Genomic DNA, 18,035 nt, shown 5'->3' with positions numbered 1-18,035 from the left:
AGTCTTCCTCCTCTGGACCCCGGCACACACCGATGTCCCGCTCGCGGGCAACGAGGCGGCCCACGCCACGGCTCGAGGTCTCACACGCCGAGCCGCCGCAGATTATGTGGCCGCCGCCCCCGCCCCCGAGAGCGGGGCATCGGATCTGCCTGATCGGGACACTACAACAGAAATGCGGCAACAAGAATCACAATGGGCGTGGGGCGATCGCCTGACCACGTTCAGAGATCTCACCCAACACTACAGACTCCAAAGACGCACATTCCCGCCACCACACGACAGGTTAAATAGGAATGAGGCCGTAACATTACGCTTGCTCCAGACAGGCAGCTACCCTAGCCCCGCGGTCCTACATCACATCTACCCAGGTTTATATCCAACAGATGCCTGTAAAGCTTGCGGACAGCGAGCAACGCTGCGACATATGCTGTGGGAATGTGCCGGCAACCACGGTAATGGGACCACATCCGTTCGCGACGCGTCCGTAATCGCGGCCGTTACCACAGTACGGGAAGCCTCGAGCTCGCTTCTCCCCGTCGCCGCCCCAGCTGCGGGGCCCGCCGGGGACCTTCTCCATCGGCGTCGCCACCGCTGGGAGGCGGCTCTGAAAAGTTCAGAGTTGGCAGACCAGCTCTGGGCCGTCCGGCAAGCCAAAGATGCCGCCCGAGTCCAAGGACTTGGAGCCGCCACCTGAGGCCACCACAACGAAACTGCCGGCCATTCATTAATAAAGTTTCTTCTCTCTCTCTCTCTCTCGCTTTTCTGCTGTGGTGGAATTGTGCGATAGTAGTAGAAATACTTTCGCGGTTGCTTTAATGATGGCTGGAAGGCTTCGAAGTTTCCAACCGAGCAGTTCAACGAATATTTATCCCCTAAAATATTTCCTTACGCCGCCAACACTGCAATTATGCAGCAGCAGCTGGCTCAGAATGAAGTTTCACGCAAATGGTAATACTAGTTTTTCTTCAGGTTAAATTAATCTGACATTTACACCTTTTCTGTAGGTAATATTCCTTTGGACGCCTTTAAGCAAAATATGAAGTGCAATGACAAAAAAAAAAGAAAAATAGACGACAAGCTTTATACGATGACCCTTGCGCAGAAATTATTTGCACCCTATGGGTCGGCCACATGCACATGCGTGCGTATGTGTGTTTCCGCGCGTGCGTATTCGTTGCGGTGGCTATGCGACGCTTAAATTATGATGCGGAATACGAGGTCAGCGGCTTGACTTCCCTCTCACCACGGTCACACTCTGAACACGGCGGAATAAAATAAATGCAGATCCAACGCCCATATTAGAATATACGTGAAGCGAAACGTTCGTGAAGCGGTTAAATAAATTCCATAACACTGTTAATTTTCTGCAACGCGTTTTGCAGCATAGCGATAACTTGCCTGCCCGCAAATCGGCAGGACGCGGAGAAGCCCACCCCCGCGACCCACATGATACACGTGACTGTGGGTTACAGACTCCGACCCATTTTTCATCATTCCATCCCCTGGATCAGCCCAATTTACTATTGCACTATCTCCAGGACAAGCCCACTTATTCGGCAAGAAGCCGACCGAGCAGACGAATCAAACCCCGGGAAAGATGGAATGGCAAGTTTCGTTTGAATAAAAGCAATATGCGCCTGAAGGTGTGCATTTGTTGCTCTGAAGTTATATATTAGTTACCGCTTGTTGCGTCACTGCGCAATTCCGTAGAGAACAGAGCCTGCCGTCGGCAAATCTGAAGGGTTAGTAGAGATGGACTATACATATAAGCAGATTCTTTATAGTATATGTTCTGTCCATTGTGTGCTCTACTCAGCAAGACACTGGCAGCAGACGGCAGGGTTGGATTCTTACTTGTTACATCGAAGACATCATGGTGGCGCACGAACCCGTCTCTAAGACATGTAAGCGTTTGAACCCGGCTATGACAGAAGGCAAGCTCAAACAAATACTTAAAGGAATTGACCATAATGTTCTCCAAATCTATCTCGCGTGTAAACAGTTCCCTTCTTTACTTTCTGCTATCCTCTCTCCCTGTCCTTCACTCCCCTACTCCCTACCCCACTGTTTACCGCCGGTCAGCTTGGTGTCAGCCGTCTGTGCTAGACAGTTACAATGCGGTAAACAGTAAAGTTCCTTCCCTTCCTTTTCAGTTTGGTTATTTATGACTCAATGACATCGTTAAATAAGTAACCAATTATTACTAAACACCCGCAAAGCCGTTCCTGAGGTCGTCAATTCATGTCAGTTTTTGACGAATTACGCATGCAATACCTTCATCGCACGACGCAACTCTCGCAGAGGAAGACTATTGCAGCATTGACTCGTGCCACTGACAATCGCGCCAGATTTCTCTTTTGAGAAATGTTGCTTGGTTAATTGTTGCTCCGTGAAATGGCGCAACCCATTCTGAGAGATCAGCCATGAATTGCCTAGTACAAGGGTACCACCTGATTAATGAAGCCAGCGCAGAGCCGCTGACTTCGGCTTCTTCACTAAACAAAGAAAGAAAGAAAGAGAGAAGGAGAAAACAACTAACGTTTATTTGCATAAAACAGCAATGGAAATGACATATTTTTTATTGAGGAGAATTTGCTGCAAGGCTTAAGTAATAAACGTGTAGTTTAACACAAGCTTCCAACTCTGCATCGCGCAAGAACTGCAGCAATGTCTTTGCAAACTAGTCCATCAACCAATGGTCGTATTTTGATGCAAGTCTGGCTTCAATCCAGCTTTTCTTAAGTTCTCAAGTCTGATCCCTCGCATTCCAGCACACTACCAAAGCAGGTGCTGGGCATCTGACGTTGTCATTGGAGCCCAGCGCTTGGGGGAATTCTTTGGTCGACCTTTTTCAAACCTGAAGCACAGGTGACCGATGGTGTAAGAGCCACTCCAGGCCGAAGCCTCCGAAGCTATACTTCCTGCGCCTGGGTAAGGCTGCGGGAGAGAATTCAAGCGGACACACGAGCGAATCAAGGCGCGTGAGTCCCGTCGGAGGCTAAACTTCAGTGCTTGGGGGAGAGCACGGGGATCCGACGGATCGGATATAGGTGTCTGGGATGGGGCAGGTGATCGAGCTAGTTGGTCTGCATTCATAATGGTAACAGCGCGAACAAAACGACGATGGAGTGAAAGGACACAGGACGAGCGCTGTCCTGTGTCCTTTCAATCCGTCGTCGTTTTGTTCGCGCTGTTACCATTAGGAGTGCATGCAAACTCGCCTAACTTTCCACTCTAGTTCATCTGCCATGCTGTTGAAACGATTGAAAACATGTCCCTGTATCCATTGAACCTCAGTACTAAGGTGTGAGGACTTGTGGAGTCTGTGGATCTGTTAGCAGCGGCACTGTTCGGAGTTTACGTCAGTAGTTTCTTTCTTTGAGCTTCTGTCATTTTATCTGAAATCGACATTCGTATCTTGGAATGGTTAACCCAGGTTAAATTCACATCCAAAAGAATGGTATTTTATCGGCTCACACATTACCTCAATTTTAAACGGCAAATTTTTAGTAAGCGTCTACCGAAACAGTTTGTTTGCTTGGTAACCTTGAACATTCCATGCGTTTTTAGGTATGTCAATGATTAACTCATTCTAACTAAAAACGACTCCTATGGGATGCACTCAGGTGCTCTCCGCATTCTTTGTTCAAATAATCCTACAATCCTCTCTTTCTAACCCACGAGTTGCCGGTGCATAGGTAAGGCTATTAAGTTTTATTGCGATAACAATTATATGGACACTCCAAGCGCATTTTCGTCAGCGTCGATGCCAACAACATCGCCGTGCAAATCCCGCCAACAAGAGCGTAGTTTGCACTGCCGCGCGCGGTCGCGCGCGACGTATCTTGAAAGTGCTCTACAAACGGCTCATAACTTTTGTGCGCGCCGTGTTCTCGCCGCTCTTGCGTCGAAGCGATAGACAGTACGAACGTGACTTCACTCGCGGTTTGTGCCGTGCTTGCTCACACTAGCGTTTCGACAGCGATTGCCCGAGCTCATCTAAAAAAAAATTAAATTATGGGGTTTTACGTGCCAAAACCACTTTCTGATTATGAGGCACGCCGTAGTGGAGGACTCCGGAAATTTCGACCACCTGGGGTTCTTTAACGTGCACCTAAATCTAAGTACACGGGTGTTTTCGCATTTCGCCCCCATCGAAATGCGGCCGCCGTGGCCGGGATTCAATCCCGCGACCTTGTGCTCAGCAGCCTAACACCATAGCCACTGAGCAACCACGGCGGGTGAGCTCATCGAGTGTGATGTGTTCATGTTTGCTTGTGCGCGCTGACACCATTCTTGTTAATTCAGTTAGAAAGCGAATGTTTCTAAGTTCATACGGCCGATAAAACTACTGTTATTAGTTGGTATAGCTGTGCACTAATCTGCTATCGCAAGCGACGCTTCGCCTTTCGGGCGAAACTGTGTTTTTTTTTTTCAACTTTGATTATCTCGTGTGTGATACGATCTTTGTGCATCACAATAACGCTACAACTATACGAACCTTGAAGTGCATGAACACGTGCTACAGTAGACAATAAATCCACCATCGTTTTTTTTTGTAGATCTATTTAATTATACAGGAGCATTAGGCACATTTCGACCAATCGCCCCGGCAGCCCCGCTTGCTGCCACCCCCTCGCTACGCCGCTGTACTGCGACGTATGCATTTCTCCAGAAAGACGCAAACAGATGAGACGACTTTGGTTATTGCCACTAGCTTAGCATGTGAAATAACTTACGTCATGAATGAACTTTTTTAATAAAAGACAAAGCGGCGCGTCGTCATCGCCATCCTATTACAGAGGCTGGAATAGCTTTAGCTTTTCGACATTCTAGAACTGTTGCACCCTTTGAGGCTTATCTCGTTCCCAAACAATAATCTGTGTGGCTTGCGTTTCCTTTCTTGAAAGCTACCCGCCGTGGTTGCTCAGTGGCTATGGTGTTGGGCTGCTGAGCACGAGGTCGCGGGATCGAATCCCGGCCACGGCGGCCGTATTTCGATGGGGGCGAAATGCGAAAACACCCGTGTACTTAGATTTAGGTGCACGTTAAAGAACCCCAGGCGGTCGAAATTTCCGGAGTCCTCCACTACGGCGTGCCTCATAATCAGAAAGTGGTTCTGGCACGTAAAACCCCATAATCTGAATCTTTCTTGAAAGCTCGGCGCTCCAACTTTCTTGTCAAGAATGCTATGTCACGCAGATAGCGCGCATGCTGGACCGCAAGCGCGCATGCATGGAAGTACCGGGCACACAGCGTCAGGCAAAGGAAAGACACTCCAGAAATATGACGATTATTGCTTGAGGACAAGATGAGCTCGCAGAAAGGTGCAAACTTTTTGAGAGCGTAATCATATGAGAGAACATCGCTCTCCCAAAATTCTGTAAATTCATTCCAAGTGGATATGCTTTGCAATCTCACCGGCCGGAATTCGTAAATTGCAGATGTGCCGTAGATCAATTAAGAAGTTAAGTAGTGAAATTCTAGAAATTTGTTGAATATGTGTTTCGATTTCTTGTGCATGTCGGCCTCTCTTAATAATTCGGCTCAAGGACTAGAATTATGTTAACTGCTACAGGCGATCTTTAAAGATGCCTGAAAACTTAGAAATTATCACCACCGTGTACATAATTCCTGCCAATATCTCGAGCGTGCTGGTGTGTGCGTGTGCGTGTGTGTGTGTGTGTGTGTCCACGCCTAACCTATTTCGCAACTTGGGTCACTGGGTATGTACCGCTTTTCGCAATATCATCGCATGAAACATATATCCTCACCGAGTGCTTGCCCATCATAATATAAATTGCTTATCGCATTGAATTCACCAGTCATCTCCAAAAGATGGATACGTCACCAATTTTTTCCTCATCTTTCAAGAATCGTTTCATAACCATTACCACCTTCTTTGCACTAAGTTGAGCATTACAAGAATGTTCATTTAGTGTCGGAAAAGCTGGGTTTAGTTCCATTATTCACTACTTAAATAGTGGGTAACCTGAGTACTGGACCGCGTTGCTCTGTGTTCAGGCACAGCGGCGTAATAAAATCGAAAAAGTGGTGGAAGTGGGCTGGGAGCACGCAATTTCTTTATATATATATATATATATATATACTGAAAAGATTAAGCCTGCAGTGTTATTTCACAATTTTGTAAGCCGTGCGCTGCCAAGGAGTGGGCACTAATGTGGTGCACACAGTAGCAAACTGTGTGGTCGTCGCCACCCTGAAAGGAGCGGCGGGCTTGGAATGCCCTTCTGTAGTGCCACTGCTCCAACGGTGAAGAGGAGGACGAAGTTAGCCGAGCACGTGGTGGAGAACGTGCCCGGCGCCAGACTGGACGATCGCCATTTTAGGCCATCACGCCTGCGTCTTTGGTCAGGCCGGATCCCTCAAGATCGACGCACTCTACCAAGAAGGAATCTACGCTGGTGCAGCCAATCTTCGAGAGGCGTACAAAAGAGACCGCGCAGTCGTCCGCCCCGAAACGCCGCCGCTCGAACAAGGACCCGCAGTCACCCTGGCTACTGGTGAACGTGATAGTGCGTGTGCTCCTACTGAGCGATCGTGACTGAGAGTGCCGGCATCGTCCACGTGGTCATCACGCTCGTGTCCATGGTCAGGCCGACTCCCACAACATCGAGGCACCCTACCATGGAAGAATCGACAATGGTGCCGCCAAACCGGCGTTCTAACGAGACCACGCAGTCGTCAGCCCTGAAACGTCGCCAATTGAACAAAGACCCGCCGTCACCGTGGGCACGGGTGAATGTGGGAGTGCGCACACGCCTACTGAGCGATCGTGACTCTGAGAGTGCCGGCATCTTCCACGTGGTCATCACGCTCGCGTTCATGGTCAGGCCGACTCCCGCAACATCTAGGTACCCTACCATGGAGGAATCCACAATGGTGCCGCCAAACCGGCGTTCTAACGATACCGCGCAGTCTTCAGTCCTGAAACGTCGTCAATCGAACAAAGACCCGCCGTCACCGTGGGCACGGGTGAATGTGGGAGTGCGCGTGCGCCTACTGAGTTATCGTGACTCTGAGACCGCCAGCATCGTCCGCGTGGTGGGCGACAAGTGCCATGTGTTCGAGCCCAAGGCCGAGGCGGAATCTTTCCATTTTCAAGAAGAGCGGACACGCGGGGTTCTCGTCAAGCCCAACGAAGACAAAACATTCATGTTTGATGAATTCTTTGATGAAACAAAAGATAATGTGTATGTGTTTAGGAGCACCACCAAGGACATGCTGACGATGCTCCTTGAAGGGTGCAATAGCTCTGTATTCATCTGCATTTTGACGTGCGCCGGTGAACCTTTCGCAATGTTGGGCTCCGAGGAATGCCCTGGAGTGATCACCCTCATGACCTGCGAGTTTTACCAGCGCGTGGACAAGCTTCGGTCAGAGGGTGAGACATGTGACGTAGCAGTCACCTATCTGGAAGTCTACAGCAAGGTTGTTCGAGACCTGCTGTGCCTCAGCCCGGCCAAGGGTATTACCACATTGAAGCTCACCGTATGCAAAGTGAATGAATCCGCCACCTTCCTCGAGCTGCTCTTGAAAGGAAACAAGAACTGGACGCAGCATGCCACCGACGTTAATGCTGAGTCTTCATGGTCACACGGCATCTTCCGGAGCTATGTCACACTGACAGAGAATGTGACAAGCACGAACAAAGAAGTTCGTGTCTCGATGCGCTCTATTAACCTTGCCGACTCGGAGCGAGGAGCGGCGGTGAGTAGGAACGTAAAGGAGGGTACCAAGTTCGACCTGTCGCTCCTGGCCCACGGCAGCTGCATCGACGTCCGCTCAAACAGTGCCGTACCTTGGAGTCCTGGTACGCAACAAGTGCAATACCAGGACTCCAAGCTGACCCACATCCTCAAGGACTCGCTGGGTGCCTCGTGCAACACCCTCATGATTGGGACAGCGACGGCGTTGAAGCTCAGTTCCACGGAAATGTACAACACCCTGGAATATATGCTGAGCAGGCTATGAAGATCGAGCTTCGGGCAAATAAGAATGTGCTGAATGTGAACGTCCTCATGTCCATGCATATTGATCTGCGCTGTACAACAGGCATGTGAAACTGCATCTTTTAGTGCAGCTCGGGACATACTGGGAGAGCAGCAGTGCGGCTCTAGACACGTCATCGATAAAACTATTTTGTGGTTTCGTTGAATCGTAAGAATTGATTTATAAATGATGAATCTTATGAAAACCCGGATCACTCGTCTTCGCGTCTATCTCTTTAGCACCTTACGCTCAAATGAACTGTGTATTTTAAGTAAACAGAAAAGTTCAAGGGATAAAGAACAACAGTACTTCTACAAGGAAGAGTTATGTGCACCGCTGTGCAAGAAAGTCATAAACCATCCCTGAGGGCAACGATTTGGCGAATGCGATGAAGCAAAGTGAAACCTCGTGCTGTCTGCATCTTGGGCTAAGCCATGTCGCGGGGTACCTGACAAACTTGGACTATTAACACAATCATCGTGGTCCTTAATGGAGATCCGCCGCGGTGACCCAGTGGCAACAGCTGGCTGCTGCTGTGCGCTAGGTCGGAAGTTTGATTCTGGGCGCGACAGCCGCGTTTGGATTGGGGCAAAATGCAAACACGCTTCTGTGTTCGCATTTGCCCCAATCGACATTGATCCGGAGACCCATACTGCGGCCCTTGTGTTCCATACTGCGGCCCTTGTGTTGCTTCTGTATGTTGAACTCTATGATTTGATTTGATAAGAAAAATGTGTGGTTTGTGGGGATTAAGGAAGAATATGTCGGCTTCGTTGTGCGGGTGCCATCCACCTGTTCTGCCATCCCTACGCCTCACCCCCTTCTCGCTCTGAACCAGTTGTCAGCGGTGGCGCTCCACTCGCGATTGTTCTAGATTGTTCGCGGTGAGGGCGGGGCTATGACGTCACGAGGCGGCCGCTGGCGGCTGCTCTCGCGGCGTTAGCGTGTCTCTCCTCCCTTGGGACTGCACCTGGTACGTATATGCTTCCTCTCGTCCGCGGACACCTTTGTGGCTAGGACTTGAGCTCACGCACGGTGCCTTTGCCCATGCGGCGGGCGCGTACCTTGTGTTAAACGGGTGCCTAGGGCTCGCGCGAGGTCGTACCACGCCGCGCGGTCGTATAAACGCTTAGCAGTTGGCCCATTCGTTATCGCGAGAGCAACTAGCATTGCCGCAGGGACTTTTCCTAGCGGCGTGTTCCAGCTTGAGCCTGTGCTCTGGCAGCGACGTGGTACAGGCGCCCCTGTCTATATTTCCGCCCTTGGTACAGGACCTCTTTGGTTCCCCGCCGCCCCGAACCGGGCGTCTGTGCAGTGTTGGGTGCCGCCGGAGACAATAAACAGTTTAGATTAGCTCAGGGCAGTACTTTGTTCTTACTAGTGCTGCTCGGTAGCCCCTTTCGGCCTGAGCTCACGCGCAGCGGCGCGCTAGCGGCTGACGGCTGACGGCTGACGGCTGACGCGGCCCTGTGGCTCGCCAAGCTCGAACCCGCGGTGGTCGGTACTCTTGCGAGACCCGAAGACCCTACAAGTTCACCAAGCTCGCAGAAAAAAAGGCTTAGGGCACAAAAGACAAGCGCTGTGGGCCTGAGAGTGGAGCGACTTGAAGTGCTGGAGAATGTGACAGTGCATCTTGCAAGACACCTACCCAACCCAAGTTTGTCCATCGACAACAAAGCTTATATTTCCCCTAGCTAAACAACGAGAACTTAAACTGACGCGTGGCACCGCGTACGACCCAGCCGGTCTCGGTCGTGATAGACCTGACAGCAGCAGCTTTTATTGCAAATTATATGGACACTCCAGGCGTATTTCTACCGTCGCCATCAGGTTCCGTATAAAGTCCAAGGGCGATAAAATCGCCGCGCGCCGTATGCTGTAAGAGCGAGTGAAAGCGTGCGCGGGTGAGCCGGCATTCGCGGCTCATCGCAGAAGCTTAGTGGCTACGGCGTTTTCCTGCTGAGCTTGAGGTCTTGAGTTCGAATCCCTGCCACGGCGGCCAGACTTAAAAGGGGAGAAATGCGCAAACACTCGTGTTGTATATATGGGTGCACGTTAAAGAATCCCGGGTGGTCAAAGTTATTCCGGAGTCCAGCACGATGCGCCTCGAAATCATATCGTGGTCTTAGAACATAAAACACCAGAATTTAATTTTGATAAACCATTCATCTTTCACTGTCCCAACACTTACTGGCGCCTACAGCCACGTGTCAACAAACGTATCCTGCCGTTTCATCCTGCATATTAATAATTAAGTTGAATTCTGGTACTTACCTGCCAAAACAATATAATTTTGAGGCGTGCCGTAGTGGGGGACTGTGTATAAATTTTGACCACGTGGGTGTCTTTAACGTGCACCCAACGCATGGTGTACGGGCGTTTTTGCATTTCGCTCCCATCGAGATGTCGCCGCCGCGGCCGGGACTCGATCCCGCACCCTGAAGCTTAGCAGCGCAACGCCGAAGCCACTGCGTCACCACGGCGAGTGATCCCGCATGTTCAAAGCGTGTAAGAGGGGAATTGTGAATGGCTGTTTCCACATATCCCTTTAGAAGACATTGTTTGATGTTGTCTATATGATGCATGTTCAAACAGCAGTTGCAGAGTCCTTACTTAAAAAATTACGTTCCTCTGAAATTTCTGCGTATAAGAGCACACACACACAAAGAAAAGAGAGAAAGGAACGTTACATTTATTCTAAAATAATAAACTTTCATTCTAAAAAAATAAAACACGTGTAGAGCTCCGCTCAAATTTTGCATTAGGGAATATCGTAACCGTCGGTGCGTTTCTTTTCTTCGCCTTATACCCCTTATTAGATTTGCCGTTTGCGTCGCTATGGCAGCATAAAAAAATTTGCACCAAGAATCACTAAGTGCAGTTCCTTGGCTGCGGCTGCATCTGCAATATTGTATGTAAGACACCACTATCATGTAGGAAGAAGTAGATATATAGGGTGTCTTTTTTTTTAGCTGCCCCAAATGTTTAAAAGTTGCCTATAGCAGATAACACAGTTCTAAACCTTGATCTATGTGACTCTAAATTACTTGATTTAAAAGTAAATCTGCCTTAGAATAGCTCTGCCTTCGCAAGTACAATCCTGTTTTGACGGAGCGGTAGACAGATACCGTAACAGAAAAAGAAAGAAGGTTTATATATAAAGTATCGATTACGATAGGTTGTCATTGCGAAGTTGTACAGTAAAATTTGTTAGCTTCAAGCTTCCTTCGATTGCAGCTGATTCACAGCGCGATACTGCCATGCATCGTGGTTGTGCGGTTATGGCCCTGTATGATGTTGAGCACAAAGTCACAGGATGGAGTCCCGGTCGCGATGGCCGCATTCTGAGATGCAGACACGAATGTATGCTGATCCCTTCGCTGAACATTAAAGAACCCCAGGCATTATGAGCTAACCCGCAGACCACCATTATTTCTCAATCAGATCCCACAGTGTAGCTCTGAAATGGTACGACCATTGTGGCATCCACTGAAGGCAAATAGCGCCACTGTGTCAGCACGGAGCAGAGGGAATACGAAGAGAACAAATCAGATGACCGGAATTCGGATTGTTTCGATACCGTCACGCTGATGGCACGAATACATAGTTGTCAGTAGATGGGCGACTGACTGCGATGTCCCACAGAGAATACGTCTATAGATGCATGATCTATGAAGTAAACCAGGCAGAAGCACTTACGCATACCTAGGTGTGCTTGCATGTGCACGTGTACGCGTCCCCGTATTGCGTGCCTACGCGCTAAAAATAGAAACGCCTCCGCGCTGTCTTTCCTTCAAGCGTATGTCACTCAAAGCTTGAAAGTCCCGTTTCCAATTTGATACGCGTCAGATAGGCCTGCGCGTACCTGCAATACGTTTGTCCTCTGCTCAGAGCCTGTCCGTTACAATTGAATTTATCTCTGTGGAGGTGCATGTTGATAGAATTATTTTGTTTGCCCTGTGTTTTGAATTTTACTATATACTAATGCAGTGCATCTTCGCTGCTTTAGCTTTCGTTTCTGCTTCATTCCTTTCAAGTTAGGAAATCTTCACAAAAATACCGTCGACGCTCCCAGTTGCTTTCAGGCAAGCCATATAAAAAGCGTGCAAGAAAATTTCAGCTGTCGTTTCGAACAGGAGTGTTCGAGAGCTACAAGAAAGAAGTTGGCTTCTCGGGAAGCAATCAGGCGTAAGGGTAAAAAAAAAAAAGGAAAATAAAATCTGACGCTAAAGATGCGTCCCTTGTATAGCTAAGTCTATACTTATTGTTTGTGCTTTCTTTATTCCGTTTCCTATGGCTGCACTGGCTGGAAAACAGTCTTGAAGAGAATCACGTGACGGAAACATCTTTTGTAGTGATGCGACATGAAATGGCGGTGCAGTTCACCGTGGTAGAATGCGCGGGATTTGCCCCACAGAAATCGGCAGCATGGGCGCCCGTGTCTTGCCGAAAGAATAATAGAAACGCTTCTGCTGTCTGAAAAATTTTGCATGACTATATTTTTCTTTTTTTAACAAGCACATGCTGTTGATAAGCGCTGCAATTGTTATAATCTATTATATTTCCCAGAATGTCATGCAGACTGGTGTGTCGCATTTTCTTTGCTTGTTTGTTTGTTCAAGAACTTGCCCAAAAAATCAAAGTGCGGATATCATACTCATTGATATCATCGTTCGCTATTACGAAACTCCGACGCATCCTAGTTACAGAACGAAACCGCCAGACTTCGTAGCTTAGCAGTTCACCCGTGTGATTGCTAATTCTCAGAGGTTAATGCGTAACTTCCCATAGTTAGGCTGTTCCTAATCGAATGGTAGGTGTTAGTGAGATACGGCAACGAATTATTAATCAGATTTACTTACCTAAGCCCGGGTCACCCAGGCATGCACCCAGCGGCAAGAATTGGTGGACCAAGGCTACCCCAAAGGAGCTGAACTTTGAAGCTCTGCCTGAAGTTCACAGGTGCTCTACTCCGTCACCACACCACTCGAATTGAAATTGAGCATAACTCGAGGCAGCTTCCTTCGAACGCAAAGAAATGGAGTTTTTTCGCGGCCTGCATCGTCCTTTGACACGGAGCGCATGATGAACATTTTTTGTCTGCTGTACCCGCCATGCCACCAGTAAAACAGGCCAAAACATATTGTCGTGTTTTTTTTATGCTACAAATCATTTTAGCCATGCTGCTGCTACTATTTGTTTCCTTATCCTTATCAGTATCTCATTTCGGGAAACGCAGTGATGTCGATATTAATGTTAGCCTGTGTCTTCGCGAACCGCTGAGCTTTTCCAGGACACGTCGGAATAGGGAATTGGTTTTGACAGGGCCTGATCACGAACGTTAGCGAGCATAAATCATGATGAAGACGTCACATGTAGCTTCGCCTTATGTAGCAGAGAAGAAAAGAAAAAAAAAAAAAACCCTGCGGAGGTAACAACAGCTCCGCAAACATGGCATTACTGTTTCTGAGAACGACCCTTACTTCGTGGACCGTCCGGATCATGAATCATGCCTGTCTACTATACCTGAACACGGGAGCGGTGCATAGACATCACCCTCTTTGTTGCTCCGCTTTTGCGTGAAAGCTTGGAAGCGACCTCGTAGAGCACAATACAGACACACCCTGCTTTGTAGTCGTGTTGGAGGTGCCTTATTCTTATTTTTATGGCTTGGGGCGCTTGGCCGGGACATGTCCTGCCCGTGGTGCCGTGAGACGCTGTCGCAGGCTGGTCTCTATAGCTGCTGTTGCCAGGCCACCCAGCGACGCCTCTATGGGCCGTCGCAGGCGTTGCCCGGCGAGAACCTCCGTCCTAAGGAATATAACGAAAGCGGTGCCGCTCACAAAAACAGGCACTTGTGTGTCGCCGGGAATCTTCGCTGTAGAAGCCTTATACTTCTAAGATTCCCTATCCAAGTTGCGTGGTTTGGCAAAAAGCAATGTGCCTTCACGGGGATTACGCTTGAGTCGCATCTACTGCGGCCTTGCGACGATTGCTCATTCATGGAGTGCAGTGCGGCCGTATACAAAGTTACTGACGCGGGAACTTTGTGAAACTTCCTCCATAGATCTCCAGGGACCCTAATATTAACGCGCATGATGACTGCTTTCGTCGAAGATTCACATGAACGGGTGGTGGTAAGCTAGTAGTAAAAAAGTATAATGAATGAGACTTAGTAGTTCTTCGCAGTTCTTAAGTGTTCGAAATAGCGCTTGGTGCCTTCCGCAGGGCACACTAAGCACATTATGTGTATAATGAATGGTATTGTTAAGGATTGCGCTAAATAAGCCACAACCACGAATTACATAGTAGTGAGGAATACCTTAGCAAGAGAATATTTCGACTTCACTTATCTCTTTTCTTTAAAGAACATGGAAGTCGAAAGAATGGCATACAGTGGGGTGAAAAAAAAAGAACAACTATAGTTCACAGGAGCGCTAACGACAACTAAAAACCTTAGTTTCCTTCGCAATCATGCTTGTGTGGCATTGACAACTCGGTATTGTGTAGTTATAACTGAATTCGTTGCAAGGACTTCATTATAACGATAAAATTATATGTGTGGCCGTCTGCTTTTGACCTACGCCACCAGACTATCGTACAGTATCCACCGCGGTGGTTGAGTGGCTACGGCATTATGCTGCGCAGCATGAGGACTCGGGTTTGATTTCCAGCTGTGTACTTCCGACGAAGGCAGAATGTAAAAATCTTCCCTTAGAAACCATGTTTTGGGTGCACGTTGAGAGCTGAATTGACTGACTACCAATTGAATTCAATTCTGAAGTTTAGCTTCCTCAAAGTGGCACAGTGCAATGGATACAAGGGCCGCAGTATAGATGATGGTTTCGGATTAATTTTGACCGCCTGGGGTTCTTTTACGTACCCCTAAAGCACGGTGCGTGAGCGTTTTTGCATTCTGCTTCCATCGGAAAGCGTCCGCCGCTGCTAGGAATTCGAACCCGCGACCACGTGCTCAGCAGCAGAACGCCATAGCCACTAAGTCATTGCGGTGGATCCTATCAGAATTGGTAGCTTCGCCTGACGGCGAAGCGTTGGAAGCGATAGCAAGGTACTTAGCGTTACGCTCGAACTCCTCGCACGGTGTTCGAGCAATGCGCAAAGGTGACATGGCATGAAGCAGCGCGAAACGCAACTGCTGGCTGTGCAGCAGCAACAGCTCCCTGGCCGATACCGGGCGTGTCACGACGCTGTCGCGATGAGGAACGCCGGCAGCGACGGTGCAGGCGTCTCACCTCGATGGGGCACGAGACGATATCGGCAGAAAACTACAAGCATTTGTGAGTGCCCGATGAAAGGATCAGATATATTTAGCGTGGTGTTTACTGTTCGTTCAGCTCAGACCAGTGTATGCACCACGGTGTGGCATGCACACGGGTTCTCAGCAGGTACGATCATGTGAGCGCGCGTGACGCTCATGCTAGCAGCGTAAGCCAGAACGCTGCCCTGCCTCCGGCAGAGCAGAGTGAGCTGAGCGTGATGGTGCATGCGCCACTTGGCTTGGTCGTTCTCGCAGCCAAACACACAGGCCTTCAAACCCTCTATGCCCGGGCCGCGCATGAGCCGTCGGTACCAAGACAGCACGATGGCGGCGGCGGCGGCGTCGACGGCGCGAACGCTCGTCAAGTGTTCGTATAATTGTTATCATGAAAAAAATGATTTATGTAGGAATGCAGGTATTCACAAAGACGCCAACTATCCCGGTCCTCGTGGAGAGAACAATCGGCTTCCAAGAGGCCAATTCCGTCCGGTGGCGGCCGCTCGACGCCCACGCTCAGAAATTCAACCCTGCACCACAGAATGCTGCGATATATTTTTGCCCGGGAATATTTCGCCCAAATATTTGACCCCGGATATTTTCGACCAGTCCGGTCTGCAACGTTGTCAGTGTTCGCCTTGCATAAGGTATAAAAAGGCATTGTGTGGTTTCCGCAGTAGCGCAACAAGACTTCACTCGCGACACGCACTCAGCCTCTCTAAACGCCGCACTGCTCCAGGTGAGGACGGTGTAACCTACCAAGCACTGCGGAACATTCATAACAGTTTGCATGACCGTATATTAGACGAGTATAGTGAATTATGGAGAAGCCGTGTAATCCCTGCTGAATGGAAATCGTTAAAGGTAATACCAATGTTAAATCCTAGGCGCCCTTCAAGACACTACAAGTCCTATACCGGCCAATATCCCTAATTTGTAGTTTCATAAAGTCAATAGAACGAATGGTCCTGTTTCGCCTAGATGTCATGCTAGAGGAGCTAATTTTTTTCCGCTGTTGTCATCAGGGGCTTTCGTCACCGCCGTTCAGCTCTGGAGAGCATCTCAGACCTTGTCTCAGCGCTTGAATTCGCTAGAGGAAACAAGCACTCCGCCTATAATACTCTTCCTAGACATACAGCAGTTAACCTTTTGACTCGGTTCCGCATAAGGCGACTATTTTTGCTCTTGCAACCGCGGGAATTTCGGGTCGTTTGTTCCGCTTTGTGCATAGTTTTCTATCGGAGTGCCGGATGGAAGCGCGTGTCGAAGGAATAAGTGAATCGCGCACTGCGAAGAGCTGCGTCCCACAGGGCTGCGTATTATCGCCGCTTTTGTTCAAAACCGCCCTCGCCGCACTTCCAAGTCGTTTGCCTCGGGACAGTGACTTCCCTGTGGGCATAGCTATCTATGCAGATGGTATTGCTCTGTGGATAAGCGGCCCTTCACGCCTTGGTCCGCAGCTAAGTGCAAGCTCGCAAAGAGCTCTGAACGCGACTTCGGAGTGCTTGGTTGAAGTTGGCTTTCAAATATCACCTGCTAAGTCGGCTGCAATAGCATAGCTAAACAACGCGCTCGTTGAACAATGAGCCGACTATTCGGTCATTCCAGCAACTATAGGCGGCACGACGGCAGGCCAAAATGGCTGCCGAGACGGTGATAAGGCGATCTCGCAAGCGTGTGCATCTCCAGCAGCAAAGCACGTCAGTCCCTCTAGTTTTGCTGCACACCGTACTTTCCCTCGCTAAAGAGACACACAGGCGTGTAAATGAAAGCGAAGCTACGTTCAACGCCGGTCACATCATATGCTGCGGCATCAAGTTCATTACAGACACCGAAGTCAGCGTCGAATCGCTCTGCCTGCAGACGAGTGCAATTAAGGGCCCGCCGCACTGCATGAACGTCGCATTACGTGAGGATACAGGCTCTGTAATGGTCAGTATGTCGTTACTAGTCTTGAAAATGCTCACGGGCATGAAGCCATATATTTGTTTTCGCAAACAATTAGTAAACGCAAGCGCATACCGGTAACAGATGTTAGTTGTTTTTCAAGCGCTTCTGTTTTCAACAAATTAATCCTGTACCGTAAGAAACAAACTTTAGTGCATTTCGAAATGTAAACTTAAAGAAAAGACGGCTGTAAAATACAATTTACGAAACTCGTAACGTACAGGGGTGATCACGCTCGTCTAGAGCCTCGAACAGCGCACGGCGGAGTAAATGAACTGAAATTTAGCGTAGCTGTTTGACTAGGGACACAGTACTTGTGCCTGAACGGGTTTCACATTTTCCCACTTGCACTTGTATTTCGAGATGTTTCTTCGTAACTCGGTACCTGCTTTAAAATTTGTTGCTTCCTTGCGCAGAGCTCCGCACGGTTTGAGCACAGAGGCACGCTGCACATGCGATTACTATTCGCTTTCTTTCCTCTTTGGCGCGTCCATGACTATACTGCGAGACCGAACCGCCGAACTGCGTCGCAGATTTCTATCACCGGGTGACTGCTTTGGAGGAGGACCGCGTGGCGCCGCCTGCGTTGTTGGAATGACCGAATACCTTGACCAGCCACCGATAAGCTGAGTGCGACAACACCGTTATTTGAGCTTAATTGTGGATGATCGCATCTTTTGGCGTACTGCCGTTAAATTTGTACGACGCAAATCGCAATCTCTCCTTGCGTATGTGGCTACCTTGACTGCTAGAGGGGTCGTTTGCGACCAAACAATGGCTCTATAGGTGTGCCAGTCAT

At 49.0% G+C, this 18,035-nt stretch overlaps 2 protein-coding genes across 2 annotated transcripts in view; one reads left to right on the top strand and one right to left on the bottom strand.

The window, feature by feature from the left end:
* Positions 1-18,035, bottom strand: part of LOC126547042 (QRFP-like peptide receptor) — a 280,155-nt gene that overhangs the window by 145,630 nt on the left and 116,490 nt on the right. The gene's annotated exons all lie outside the window — the stretch shown is intronic.
* LOC129380831 (kinesin-like protein KIF18A) lies at positions 6,649-8,135 on the top strand. Its single transcript, XM_055062899.2, has one exon. It carries the CDS (start codon positions 6,649-6,651, stop codon positions 7,993-7,995), a length of 1,347 nt encoding a protein of 448 aa, XP_054918874.2. The 3' UTR covers positions 7,996-8,135.

This window comes from Dermacentor andersoni, chromosome 1, assembly GCF_023375885.2.
Source record: "Dermacentor andersoni chromosome 1, qqDerAnde1_hic_scaffold, whole genome shotgun sequence".
NCBI lineage: Eukaryota > Metazoa > Arthropoda > Arachnida > Ixodida > Ixodidae > Dermacentor > Dermacentor andersoni.
This window is presented reverse-complemented; position numbering and strand designations above follow the sequence as displayed.

What these genes read in the sequence shown, in the direction of transcription:
- LOC129380831 (XM_055062899.2), top strand. Translation starts at nt 6,649, where the DNA reads ATGGAAGAATCGACAATGGTGCCGCCAAACCGGCGTTCTAACGAGACC.